At 42.8% G+C, this 14,624-nt stretch overlaps 1 protein-coding gene across 1 annotated transcript; it reads left to right on the top strand.

The window, feature by feature from the left end:
* Positions 1-10,732: 10,732 nt before the first annotated feature.
* On the top strand, positions 10,733-11,062 carry LOC125082001 (U6 snRNA-associated Sm-like protein LSm3). Its single transcript, XM_047697059.1, has one exon. It carries the CDS (start codon positions 10,751-10,753, stop codon positions 11,057-11,059), a length of 309 nt encoding a protein of 102 aa, XP_047553015.1. The 5' UTR covers positions 10,733-10,750; the 3' UTR covers positions 11,060-11,062.
* Positions 11,063-14,624: the final 3,562 nt, after the last annotated feature.

Below are 14,624 nucleotides of genomic sequence, written 5' to 3'. Positions count from 1 at the left end.
CGAAATTCTTTAAACATGTGTGTTTATGTGTGTGTATCAGAACTAAGGATATACATGTTTCCTGAACAATATAAAATGTAACATATTTGCATATAATTTAGCTAACATGCATATTGTTACAATATAAAAGTTAATATATATTATATAAGTATTATATTTATTAACTTCTATGTAAATATATGTGTATCTTCCTCGACTTAGATGAGGTTACAACCTGATAAACCCATTGTAAGTTGAAAATATTGTAAGTTAAAAATGCAATTTATGGGGTGCCTGGGTGGCTCAGGGGGTAAGCCTCTGCCTTTGGCTCAGGTCATGATCCCAGGGTCCTGGGATCGAGCCCAGCATCAGGCTCTCTGCTCAGCAGGGAGCCTGCTTCCCTTCCATTCTCTCTGCCTGCCTCTCTGCCTACTTGTGATCTTTGTCAAATAAATAAAATCTTTTTAAAAAATGCAATTTATACACCTAACCTACTGAACACCATAGCTGAGCCCAGCCCACCTTAAACATGCTCCAAACACTGACATGAGCCTCCAGTTGGGCAAAATCATCTACCACAAAGCCTATTTTATAAGGAAGTGTTGACTACCCCCATGTAATTTACTGACTTCTGTACTGAGAGTGACAAACAGAATGGCCGTGTTAGTGTATCAGTTGTTTGACCCTCGTAATCCCGTGGCTGACGGGGAGCTGAGGCCACTGCCCAGCATTGTGGGAGAGGACGGGACCACAGCTTACCAGCTCCGAACAAGATCCAGATTCAAGTACTCAAAGTGCGGTTTCTACTTTATGTGTATTCCTTTCCCACTACCATAGAATCAAAAAATTGTAATTTGCATCATGGCACGTTGGGGGCTGTCTGCAGGACACACAGAATACATCCAGACATGACCTGTCTAGGTAACACATACCGTAGGGGATAGCTAGATCTTTTTCCATATCCGAAGATGGAGGGCATTTCCTTTTCTTTCAGTGATTTCATTGCAGGATTATGAGTGCCATATGATTTGCTCAATCCCTACTGATAGACATTTAGGTTATTTTCAGTATTCGTTATTACATGTACTGCTGTACTAAGCAGTGTATGCATGTATATTGGACTAAAACAACAGAACTCGACTGAGTACAATTTAAAAATCTTATTGGCTTTCTTCAACAATTCATGAATTGGGCAGCATCTCATCTAGCAAGAAAGCAGCTCTGGGGAGCTATACAAAATGGAAAGCTTTATAAGCAGAAGGGGGCAGGAAAAGAAAGTTTCTAGCACAATGAGCATTGTTTTCAGGCAAGGTCACCTTCCTGCAGGGGACTGCAGGGGTCCACCAAGCAGACGACCTCACTAGTGCTGCCCTGGTAATTCCAGACTGAGTGGTTATAAGTTGTGTCCCTGGGAGAGGCGGAAGCCACAGTCAGGTTAGGTATTAAGTTTTAGTTTGCTGAGATGGACTTAGCACAAGTGACTCCATTTGGGGGCCTGCTGTTTCTTTTCAAACAATTGCATTATACAAATATATTTGTAGGATTCATTCTCAGATTATAGGTTGCATACTTAAAGGATGTACACTTAAATTTCTTTTTAATTGCCCTCCCAAAAATGATTGAATCAATTCTCATCCCCACCAACGATGCATGAGAATCAATCTCTCTCCCTGCCTCCACTCAAGCCCACACCTGAACCGTGCCTAAATACAGAACCAATATTTCTCCATCACAGCCAGGCCATCAGAAGCTACCTGGAAATAACTATGTGTGTGTTCCGCCAGATAAAGCTATTTGAGTCCCCAGTGAAATTCCTAAAGCGGAAGGAAGATAAGAGTTCTTCAATTTGCCAAGACTGCTCAGATGTTCACGTTCATATTCTGCTATTCAAAAATTCTCCTACATTTTTAACAGCGTTTACATCAGGGAGCATGATGTCGGCACCTCGTCTAAGTGAGCCTGGCTTAAAGAATCAGAAAAATAATTAGCTCATAAAACAGGAAGTGTGGAGCGGGGTTGAGCGCCAGGGTCGGTTGATTCAATGACTCGACAATTTTCTCAAGCACCCAAAGCCTTTTCCTCCCCTTCCCAGCCATTTGCAGAGTCTGTTTGCTCCTAAGGCTGGTTGTAAGATGGTTGCCAGAGCAGTGGATAAAATACATTTCCTTATTCACGTTTTCATGTGGCATTCTAAGCACACACACACACACACACACACACACACACACACGCATCCTCCCTTTGCTTCCCTTCGCCTCTGACTGGCCCATACTGGCCTCTGTCTGCCCATTCCTTTTTTTTTTTTTTTTTTTTTTTTTAAGATTTTATTTATTTGAGAGAGAGAGCATGAGCAGGGTAGGGACAGAGGGAGAGAGAGAATCTGAGACAGACTCCTTGGTGAGCACAGAATTCAACCCAGGGTTCCATCCCAGGACCCCAAGATCACGACCTGAGATGAAATCAAGAGTCAGCTGGGGTGCCTGGGTTGCTCAGTGGGTTAAAGCCTCTGCCTTCGGCTCAGGTCATGATCCCAGGGTTTTGGGATTGAGCCCCGCATCGGGCTCTCTGCTCAGCAGGAAGCCTGCTTCCTCCTCTCTCTATGCCTGCCTCTCTGCCTACTTGTGATCTCTGTCTGTCAAATAAATAAATAAAATCTTTTTTTTTTTAAAGATTTTATTTATTTATTTGATAGAGAGAGAGCACAAGTAGGCAGAGAGGCAGGCAGAGTGAGAGTGGGGAAGCAGGCTCACCGCCAAGCAGAGAGCCCGATGCGGGGCTCGATCCCAGGACCCTGGGATCATGACCTGAGCCGAAGGCAGAGGCTTTAACCCACTGAGCCACCCAGGCGCCCCTAAATAAATAAAATCTTAAAAAAAAAAAAAAAAAGAAATCAAGAGCAGGACACTTAACCAACTGAGCCACCTGGGGCCCCAGCTCTGCCCGATCTGAACATACTACAATCAGGGTAAAGTGAGTGTTGTTTTTCACTACATTCACTACACTGGTTTGGTTTTCGAAGACTATCACAGAGATGATGAAATGTCCCCCCCGCAAAAGCCATTCTTCCCTGTTTCTGCACCTGACTTTTCCTAGCAGACACACATCCAGAATGAAGACATATTCCCAAGATGCCTGTGTTGTGAGGTGCGGCCATGCAGCTAAGTTCTGGCCAAGCTGAAGTGGCCCATGTAACTTCTGGAAGGATTCTTAAAGGAAGAGAGCAATGCCTTGCCTTTCTTCTTTACTTCACACTGACTGGAATACAGACGTGATGGCTGGAGCTGCAATCGTTATGTTGACCCCAGATGGAAAACTACTCGTGACTGGCAGAGCACTAACAGAGGAGGACTGTGGAGCCCTGATAATGGAATCTGTAAGCATGCTAATCAACTAACTGTATTAGTCTCCTGGGGCTGCTGTAAAAAGTACAACAATCCGGGTAGCTTAAACACAGACACTCATTCTCTCACAGTCTGGAAGCAGGATGTTGGCAAATTCTTTCCGGGCTCTCTGCGAGATGATCTGCTCCATGCCTCTTTTCTGCTTCTGGAATCTGCTGGCATTCCTTGTAGACACATCAAGCTGGTCTCTGCATCCATCTTCCCATGGCCTCCTCCCTGTGTGTCTTCATCTTTGTGTTCAAATTTCCATCTTGTAAGGACATCAGTCATATTGGGTTAAGGGCCCACTCTTCTCCAGGATGACCTCCTCTTAACTAAATATAGCTGCAACCACGGTTCCCAAATAATGTCACCTTCTGAGGTTCTGGATCACATGATTGTGGGGGGAGGTCACTATTTAATCCCACATGGGGGTGAGGTCAGTCATAACATCTTCAAATAGAAGTTAAATGGACCCTGATTCTGGCACCAACTACGTGTATCCTCTCTCAGGATATTATCCGGGAACACAGCCCAGCACCCAGTACCGAACAACCAGTTCCCAATTGCTAACGGTGTTTATTTCAGCAAGCATATCTTCCTCTGTATTATGGTTTCAGGAAGTTTAATCTTCTTATTCTGAGGTTACACTAGGGCTTCTCATTCAAATCTGACCTAAGTCAATGGCATTCTGATTAGGTGGTAGTGTTCTCAGCCTACTCTGAATTTTCAAGGGGGACTCTGTAGTGATGGGGGATGTTTACCAGGTTCTGCCCCACCCAGTTGTTAATCCTGTGCTTTCTTTTCCTCTGGGGGCTAGAGGTCTTATTCCTCTCCGCATGATGGGGTCTCAGGGAAGTGTGTTGCACATGGTAGGTGCTGAACAACTACTGACACCATCTCCTTTTTATTTAAAAAAAAAATTTTTTTTTAAGATTTTATTTATTTATCTGACAGAGAGAAATCACAAGTAGGCAGAGAGGCAGGCAGAGAGAGAGGAGGAAGCAGGCTCCCTGCTGAGCAGAGAGCCCAACGCGGGGCTCGATCCCAGGACCCTGAGATCATGACCCGAGCCGAAGGCAGCAGCCCAAACCCACTGATCCACCCAGGCGCCCCCCCCCAAAAAATTTTTTTTTAAGATTTTATTTATTTACTTGAGAGAGAGAGTGAGAGAGAGAGCATGAGAGAGGAGAGGGTCAGAGGGAGAAGCAGACTCCCTGCAGAGCAGGGAGCCTGATGCGGGACTTGATCCTGGGACTCCAGGATCATGACTGAGCTGAAGGCTTAACCAACTGAGCCATCCAGGCACCCCTAAAAAAACTTTTTTTTAAAGAGAGAGCCCACATGCACAAGCCAGGGAGAAGGTGGTAGTGGGGGGATTGTGTGCGGAGGGAGGGAGAGAGAGAATCCCAAGCAGGCTCCATCCCCAGTGAGGAGCCCAACGTGGGGCTTGATCTCACAACTCTGAGATCATGACCCGAGCCCAAATCGAGCAGGATGCTTAACCAACTGAGCCACCCTGGTGCCCCTACCATCTCCTATCTTATTCATATGGATAGGAGTCAATTTGTGCCAACTTTGAATTTTATCAAACTGATGACTATTACTTATCACCAACCACTTGATACAAAAATAGACCACATTAAACTTGAATGTAGTACTTTGGGCCAATAATAAAACAATTCCTTGGAAGAGAGATCTGTCCTTGTAGGCCAAATGGATAAGAGCAGAGTGTTTTAAAACGTTAGTGCACAAAAATAGGTTGGTTTGTTAGCATTACTACTTGACGTTGTTATCTCAGTGGTTTCTGATTTTATTTTATTTTTTTTAAGATTTTATTTATTTATTTATTTGACAGAGAGAGAGAGAGAGATCACAAGTAGGCAGAGAGGCAGGCAGAGAGAGAGGAGGAAGCAGGCTCCCTGCCGAGCAGAGAGCCCGATGCAGGGCTCGATCCCAGGATCCCAGGATCATGACCTGAGCCGAAGGCAGAGGCTTTAACCCACTGAGCCACCCAGGCGCCCCGGTTTCTGATTTTAAACACTCTTATTCCACTTATTTTTTTTTCCCCCTGTTCTGGAAGTTACCTATTTTTAACCTCAGATATTTCTAAAATAGATGAGTTTCAAAATAATATTTAAAGTTATCATATAGTTGGGGCACATGGGTGGCTCAGTGGGTTAAGCCTCTGCCTCTGGCTCAGGTCATGATCTCAGGGTCCTGGGATTGAGCCCCGCATCGGGCGCTCTGCTCAGTGGGAAGCCTGCTTCCCCCTCTCTCTCTGCCTGCCTTTCTGCCTACTTGTGATCCCTCTGTCAAATAAAAAAAAATAATAAAATCTTTTAAAAAATTATCATATAGTTACAAGACTACAGATTGAGTTAACTGATTACTTGATGCATGAGAATTCTCAAAGAACTGAAGCGACTTACAATACTTTGCTTGAAATCTGCATAATAGTAGATTTTGAAAAAACGGCCACAGTATTTTGCAGCTCAAGTCCTCAAGAGGTGGGATCTGAGCTGGTCTTGCCAACTTGTGTCCGAATGTGGTGGGAGTGACACTGTGGGGATTTCATAGTCTAGGCCTTTAGAGGCCTGCGGTGTCTGTTTTCGCCCTCCTGAAATGCTTTTGCTACTTGTAACTAAGCTCAGTCTAGACTACCGAATGATGTAAGACCACGTGGAGAGAGGGGCCCAGTTGACAACTAGTACCAAGGCCCTGGCCATGGGAAGTATCTTGGCCCCTGTCCCCAGTCGAGCTACCGAATGAATGTAGCCTCATGCGTGAATCTGAGCAGGATGAGCAGAACACCCTGAACTACAGAATTATGAGAAATAATAAATTATTGATGTTATAAGACACTATGTTTTGGGATCATCTGTCACACAGCGAATGATAACTTCCACAGATACAACCTTGAATACATTCAAGCATTAAGCATGGGGGGCCTGGCTGGCTCTGTCAGGGGAGGATGTGACTCTTGAGCTTGAGGTCATGAGTTTGAGCCCCACTCTGGGTGTAGAGATTATTTAAAAATGAAATCTTGGGGTGTCTGGGTGGCTCAGATGGTTAGGCATCTATCTGCCTTTGGCTTGGGTCATGATCCCGGGGTCCTGGGATCGAGCCCTGTGCTGGGCTCCCTGCTCTGAGGGGCACCTGTTTCTCCCTCTTCCTCTGCTGCGCCCCCTGCTTATGCTCTCTCTCCCTCTCCCTCTGTCAAATAAATAAAATCTTAAAAAAAAAAAAAAGTAAAATGCCCAGAAAGCAGAATTTGAGGTAAAATCAAAGTTAAATAAGCAACTAAATTAGATAATGAGTATGTAGAAATTTAGAAATAAATTTACTAGCAGCCCTTTGCATGTACTTATGATTAATTTATACTAGGAATGGAACATATCCTTGCCCTTAGGATTAATAATAACTCAGAATAATGAAAGGATGAGAAAAGTTATTTAAAAAATTGTTCAAGGATGTAAGTTCTTAGATAATTGGATTACTACCCACAAACCCATTAATCTTCCTTGTACTTTAGAAATCAGTCCAACAGGGGCATCTGGCTGGCTCAGTTGAAGGAGCAGACAACTCTTGATCCGGGGGTGGTGAGTTCAAGCCCAGCTTTGGGTTGTGGAGATTATTTAAATAAATAAACTTTTTTAAAAAGTCAATACAACAAAAAAACCATACCCCAATATTTTTGTGACTATAGATGTAAAATCTTTCACAAAATACTAGCAAATTTAATCTAGCAATATAGAAAAAGGATTATACCTTATGGTCTAATGGTACTTATCCCAAGAATGCAAAGTTGGTTTAACTGAAAAATCAATTAATGGGGTACATTGTATTAATTAATGGAATACATTGTATCAAGAGAATAAAGGACAAAACTACAATAGAATAGTCTCAATACAATAGAGGTATTTGACAAAATTCAGCACTACTTCACAGCTAGGAAATCAACACAACCCATTTCCATCCTCACTGATGAATATTCAGGAGACCACTTATGTTTTGTGTCTGCAGTTAAGTATTCCTTTGTAATACACACTTGGTTACATCGCTTTTTTAAGAGAGAGAGAAATTTTTTGAAGAGAGAGAGAACTTGCATGTGTGCGCATGCACGTGCGCACACACACATGTTGGGAAGGATGGGCAGAGAGAGAAGAATCTCAAGCAGGCTCCATGCCCAGTGCAGAGCTCGATCTCACCACTCTGAGATCATGACCTGAGCTGAAATCAAGAGTTGGCCATTTAACCGACAGAGCCACCCAGGTGCCCCACAACTTCTTAAGAGTGCAATGAGGCTTATGTCTGCCTGTGCACTATATAAATAGACCCAGGAGTGAATCGGTCACACAAAGCATATTAAATATGACGGTAATTTTGCTCTGAAGATCAAATAAAGAATGGGATCAGAAACTGTTTTGGTTTGCCAAAAATGAAAAGCAGTTCATGGTGACGGGAGCTTGAGTGAGGATGACACACAGAAACTCCTGAGTTGGCAGGGACTAAGGTCAAGAATTCAAACTTGTACCTGCGCGTGAGTCTACTTACCTACCAGGGTGTTAGCCAGCTCCCTAGTGCCATAAATAGGTAGGATGTTTCAGCTTCCAAATCGAGTCAATCAACAAAAGTTGGGGGCGCCTGGGTTGCTCAGTTGGTTAAAGTGTGAGACTCTTGGTTTTGGCTCAGGTCACAATTTCAGGATCGTGGGATCAAGCCCCATGTGGGCCTCTGTGCTCAGAGCAGAGTCTGCTTGTCCCTCTCCCTCTGCTCCCCCCAGCTCCAATACATAAATAAATTAAATCTAAAAAAAAAAAAAATCGCAAACATTTCTGAGTATTTACTAATGTGCCCGGCACTGTTTTAGGAGCCTGGGACACATCCGTGGACCGAGAGATCCTTGCCTGGTTGAACTGAGAGTCTAGTTGGGGAAGGCAGATGATAAACCATAAGTTATTATGTAATATGTTAGAGAATGAAAAATGCTACAGAAAAGAGTTGATTAAGGGACATCAGGAGCGATTTGGTGGCATGTATGTGTGTGTGTTTTCAACCAGGTGGTTGGGGCAGTCTCACTGAGAAGGTGGGATATTAGCACACACTTTAAGCTGGTGAGGGGCTCAGCCAGTTGGATTTCAGAGGAAAAAACAGCCAGAGCAAAAGCCCCGCAAGGGCCTGAGAAACGCAACGTCTTTGGGTCTCTAATGCCAGATTCTTAATGGTGGGTCATAAACTTTTTGGAGAGAATTCGGGAGAACTTCACCTTTCTTTCAGTTATGAACGTAGGCAACACATTCTGGTCCTCTCACATGCCTGTGACCTGTCCCCATCCTTGATTCTTTAAGTCATGAAACTGTATTAGGTTCCAACCACCCTCCTACAGTCAGGTCTCAGCAGTCCCCCGTGTATTCAAATACGCAGACTTTAAACCAGACCAGGGCAACACCCAGAACTGTAACTGGTTTAGGGAACCACAGATCGGGACAGGCATGGAAGCCACATGGTAGGAATAGAAAGAAACTTGTTAGGAGCCCGTGAGAAATCGGCCCTGGGTCTAATCCCACAACCTGTCCTAATCCAGTTTCATGTGTCATTCTCACTTATGACTAATGAACTCGCCTCCGCCGCTGGAAACACTAAGAACTCGCTCTGGTATGATGTCTGTCACCCCTACAGAGGAGCAACGTCAGCTGTCCAAAACGACAGAAAGCTGAGTCACACTTAAATCTCTTGCATTTTCTGTATTTCCTTGTATTATAAAAATTCCAAATGTAGCCGGGTCATTGATACTTGTTTTAAAAAATGCATTTCTTTTTTTTTTTTTTTTTAAGATTTTATTTATTTATTTATTTGATCGAGAGAGAGACAGAGAGGGAGCACAAGCAGGGGGAGTGGGAGAGGGAGAAGCAGGCTCGCCGCCGAGCAGGGAGCCCGATGCGGGACCCTGGGATCATGACCTGAGCTGAAGGCAGCCACCCGATGGGCTGAGAGGTGCCCAAAAAATGCATTTCTTTTTTTTTTTCTTTTTTTTTTTTTTTTAAAGATTTTATTTATTTGACAGAGAGAGATTACAAGTAGACAGAGAGGCAGGCAGAGAGAGAGGGAGGGAAGCAGGCTCCCCGCAGAGCAGAGAGCCCGATGTGGGGCTCGATCCCAGGACCCTGAGATCGTGACCTGAGCCGAAGGCAGCGGCTTAACCCACTGAGCCACCCAGGCGCCCCTGCATTTCTGATATTTAGAATTTGTGATATACAGAACTTCCCATTACCATATAAATTTTATTAAAAATAATGGGGCGCCTGGGTGGCTCAGTGGGTTAAGCCGCTGCCTTCGGCTCAGGTCACGATCTCAGGGTCCTGGGATCGAGGCCCGCATCGGGCTCTCTGCTCAGCGGGGAGCCTGCTTCCCTCTCTCTCTCTCTCTCTCTCTGCCTGCCTCTCTGTCTACTTGTGATCTCTCTCTGTCAAATAAATAAATAAAATCTTTAAAAAAAAAAAAGAAAGAAAATAAACTTGAGAGAGTTACAAGGAGAGACAGTCTTACTAATCACACAACTTAAATACTGGGGAAGAAATAATTTTTCAATATCAGTTTCAACCAATAACCCCATTATTGGATATCAGATGGTGAGTTTGCAAAATAAAAAGTCTTTTGGAAAATAGAACATCATAACAAAATTGTTAATTCATAAGGGAAAAGATTCAAAGATTTGACTGGTAACAATCTGAAAACTTCCGTACTACAAAAGGTATCATAAACAAGCTAAAATATACAAGATAGATTAAAAACATAATTGTTCAGTGTTACCTAACAAAAGAATACATTTTAATAAAGAGTTATTTGTATCATTAAACAAAGAATGAGCAAGGGATATGAAGACAATTTACAGAAGAAATAAAAATTGCCAAAACACCCATAAAATATCTGATAATCTAGGAATGCATCCTGTGAACATATTACCATAAATATTTAAGGATTTACCTTTAGGGGTGTCTGGGTGGCTCAGTCTGTTATGCATCTGCCTTTGCCTCAGGTCATGATCCCGGGGTCCTGGGGTTGAGTCCTATATCTGGCTCCTTGCTCAGCGGGGAGCCTGCTTCTTCCTCTGTGCACACTCACTCAAATTAAAAAAAAAAATCTTAAAAAAAAACAAAGAAACTTCACTGCAGAGGCACCTGGATGGCTCAGTTTGTTAAGTTTCTGACTCTATTTCCACCCCATCTCACGGTTGTGGGATCGAGCCCTAAATCAAGCTCCATGCTTAGCATAGAATCTGCTGGAGATTCTCTCCCTCTGCCCACACCCCCCACTCACACACGCGTGCTCTCTCAAAAAATTTTTTAAAAATGTTCATCGCAGCAGGGAAAGGGCGGAGGGTTTGAAACATGGCGGACGACGTGGACCAGCAACAAACCACCAACACCGTAGAAGAGCCCCTGGATCTCATCAGGCTCAGCCTGGATGAGCGAATTTATGTGAAAATGAGAAATGACAGAGAGCTTCGAGGCAGATTACATGCTTATGATCAGCATTTAAATATGATATTGGGAGATGTAGAAGAAACTGTGACTACTATAGAAATTGATGAGGAAACATATGAAGAGATATATAAATCAACAAAACGGAATATTCCGATGCTTTTTGTCCGGGGAGATGGTGTTGTACTAGTTGCCCCTCCATTAAGAGTTGGCTGAAACGAAGAATTTATCGTGTCTGGAATATAGGAGTTTTTGTATGATTGCCTCTTTAAATGTAGAAGACATTCAAAAAAGAAACCTGCGTAAATTTTGATATTAAGAAGTGACCAAGGATTCTTCCACTCCTGAAATAAGTTTATTTACAGATAACTCAAAAATTCTTAAGCTAATGGGCATTTTAATTTTTTTTCCAATGCTTTCAATAAATGTGATCGCCAAGATGCAAAAAAAAAAAAAAAAAAATGTTCATCGCAGCATTTATAGGGAAAAATATAAACAATATTGAATAAACGTGGTATGCTAACATATAGCCATTAACAATAATAGCTGGAGGGGCACCTGGCTGGCTCAGTCCATGGAGCACTGGACTCTTGATCTCGGGGTTTTAAGTTCAAGCCCCACATTGGGTATAAAGATTACTTAAAAACAAAACCTTAACTATCTGAGCCACCCAGACACCCCAAAACAAAATCTTTTTTTTTTCCCCAAAACAAAATCTTAAAAAACAAAACTAGATTTCAAATACTTATGAGTATAGTATAATTTCACTTTTATTGAAACACTTATACATATAAAACATTTTTAAAAATTCTTAGTTATAGGTATTTGCTTGGGGAAAAGGTATACCAAACCACAAACAATGATTTTTCTCTGAAAGTTGTGATTATAAAGGACTATATACTATTGTTTTGTTTGAATTTATAAAACAAATATGTACTACATTTATAATCAACAAAAAAATCAAGACTTTCCATTTGGGGAAAGAAAAAAACTTTGAGGTTTAGGAAACTGGTAAAAAAATAAATTTCTATACTGTATGAAGAAAAATTGTGTGGGTTTCCTTTACAGGAGACTTCCCTTCGAACTGATGGCTTTGTTACTCCTTCTGCTTACAATTCAAAAAGTAAAGGTTTTAAAGAAAAATCAAGTCTCTCACTTTATTCTTTAAATAGTTACAAAGGGGTATACTTGCAAATGGAAATTCACTAGAAATTAAATCTAATACATAGACGATTAACATCAGCTGGAAGGGTATGAGATGTGAATTTTACAGAGGGCTGGTTTTCTAAAATTATAAAATCTACAAATTCGAAATCCAAGTATGAATGACAAAAACATGCTCTGCAAGTAATAAGTAGGGAGGGAGGTCTTTCCGCTTAATTTTACAGTCTCCCTCCATTCCCCCACCACCCTGCAAATGCAATTATTTCTTTAGGAGTCTCTCTCTCTCTCTCTCTATATATATATATATATATGAAATTTCCTTTTAGACAGCTGTCATATTTTCCTTCCACTCCAATATTCTATAAACATTCTACCTAGGTTGCTGGTAATTTACAAAACATGTCTGTTCAGAAACTCACAATCTATTAATAGAGAAATGGCTCTGTAGTTAAGAACAATTTATGAACACTTCAACAAAAGAATATCACCCTGAACATTCTAAAGTGAATTTAGACCATTAAATTAATGGATACATTAGGTTGAAGGAAAAAGGACTTTACTAACTGCTGAAGAAAAACACAGGTTGTGTGGACACACCGGCTTCTCAGGAAACAAGTCATGCCTTACAAACCACTTGGGTATTCAAAATTGTTACAACACCCTTGTTGACTTTGCGTGCTAATGACAGTCTACAAAGTATGACACAGAAGGGCAAAATGGTCCCAGCAGAGAACTTGAAGAGGAGAACCAACTAGGAGAAAGTCTGTCGTCAGCAGAAAGCAAGCTATTTTTTTTTAAAAGATTTTATTTATTCATTTGACAGAGAGAGATATCACAAGTAGACGGAGAGTCAGGCAGAGAGAGGAGGAAACAGGCTCCCTGCAGAGCAGACAGCCCAATGCGGGGCTCCATCCCAGGACCCCAGGAACACGACCTGGGTCGAAGGCAGAGGCTTTAACTCACTGAGCCACCCAGGCGCCCCAGAAAGCAAGCTATTTTTGACTACTTAAGGAAATGCAAGCTTTTGAAAGAAGAAATTGCTATTTGGTTTTAGTAAGGGCAGTGCCTTTTTTCCACTTACCTGCCCAGGAGCTGACAGCTGGTCTTGCTTTAGCAACCCCTATTACAATCCACATTCCCTCTCACCCAATGCAAAGATGAGAAACCTGTCCCCAGCCTGGCTCCAAGTCCATCCAGAAGAACAAGTGTTTGCTTATGACCTCACCTACCCACACCCTGCGATCTGTTCCGGAGCAGACAGGCCCAAACAACGACCTGTTGTTCCGCCCATCCCTCTCCATCATGCTCGAATACGGCAGGCAGAACAGATTTTAAAAATGGGGCACCTTCCTAAGGCAACTCCTTTTCATTTGGGGGAGGCTTCCTTCTGTGACACGTCTCTTCTGATTCTCAGTTCTGCTTTAGGATTCATCTTCCTAAAATACCACTTGGATGAGGTCACTTTTTACTGAAAGATCTTTACGCAGATCCTTTTCCCTCATAAAATTCAAACCCCATAGTAAAGCAATCAGGAGTTCTCAGCGTTGATGAATCAATGGCCCTTTTTAAAGTCTTTTTTTCTACCACCCTGCAAGTGTTCTTGGGTTACTCATGGCATTTTCTGTACATTCAACGCTCGCTTCGCCTATGGAAATCCTTCTACCTCCCCTCTAAGGCTTTGCTCAAGATTCTTCTCTTTTCAGGAGTCTTTAAGTACCTTTCGAATAAACACTTGAACCCACGGCCCTGTGAATTTGAAGCCAATCCTCTCTCGGTGCTTCTCCCAAGGTACTTAGACCATCTTGAGTGAGATGGTTTAAGTACCTTGACCTTTCCATCTGGTGACTCCATGGATCCTGTGACTAAGAGGGACCCATCATCTTTTGCTAGTGTGTAAGCTCCTAGAGGCAGATGCTATCATTTTCTTCTTCTAAAGCCCCAAGTACATGGAACTACATAAGTGTGTCCTCAATAAGTAACTGAACAAGTAGAAAATGGAAGCCAATTTTGGAGAAGCCAGAGTTTTTAAAAAGCTTTTGAGGGGCGCCTGGGTGGCTCAGTGGGTTAAGCCGCTGCCTTCGGCTCAGGTCATGATCTCAGGGTCCTGGGATCGGGTCCCGCATCGGGCTCTCTGCTCAGCAGGGAGCCTGCTTCCCTTCCTCTCTCTCTGCCTGCCTCTCTGCCTACTTGTGATCTCTGTCTGTCAAATAAATAAATAAAATCTTAAAAAAAAAAAAAATAAAAAGCTTTTGACAAGGAGGCAACACAGTAGCTAAAAGCGTGGATGTGGGGGTCAGTCACTCTCAAGTTAGGGTCACTAGGTGACTGACCAGCAGCGGGTCTTAGGCACTTCCTCTACAACATGACATTGACCATACCTGTCTGATATGGGGACTGTGAACACGGTGGGGAGTGCCACAAACACACCTTAATATGAGACCTGGGGTTTGTGCCAAGGAAGGAACTGCTAGGTGTCTCTCCCCGGAGCTCCCAGTCCTCACAGGGGCCCTTTACTACCTATTATGACTTAGGGAGCAGTCAAGTCCTCAGTGGAAGACTGGCCTGTTCACAACCACTTCCTGCATGCTGACAAGTCCCTGGAACCCCAGTGCCACAC

This window comes from Lutra lutra, chromosome 12, assembly GCF_902655055.1.
Source record: "Lutra lutra chromosome 12, mLutLut1.2, whole genome shotgun sequence".
NCBI lineage: Eukaryota > Metazoa > Chordata > Mammalia > Carnivora > Mustelidae > Lutra > Lutra lutra.
The sequence above is the reverse complement of the archived record's forward strand: the minus strand, read 5'-3'. Positions and strand labels throughout refer to the sequence as shown.

Excerpts from the sequence above, each read along its gene's own strand:
- LOC125082001 (XM_047697059.1), top strand. The coding sequence starts at position 10,751 with ATGGCGGACGACGTGGACCAGCAACAAACCACCAACACCGTAGAAGAG.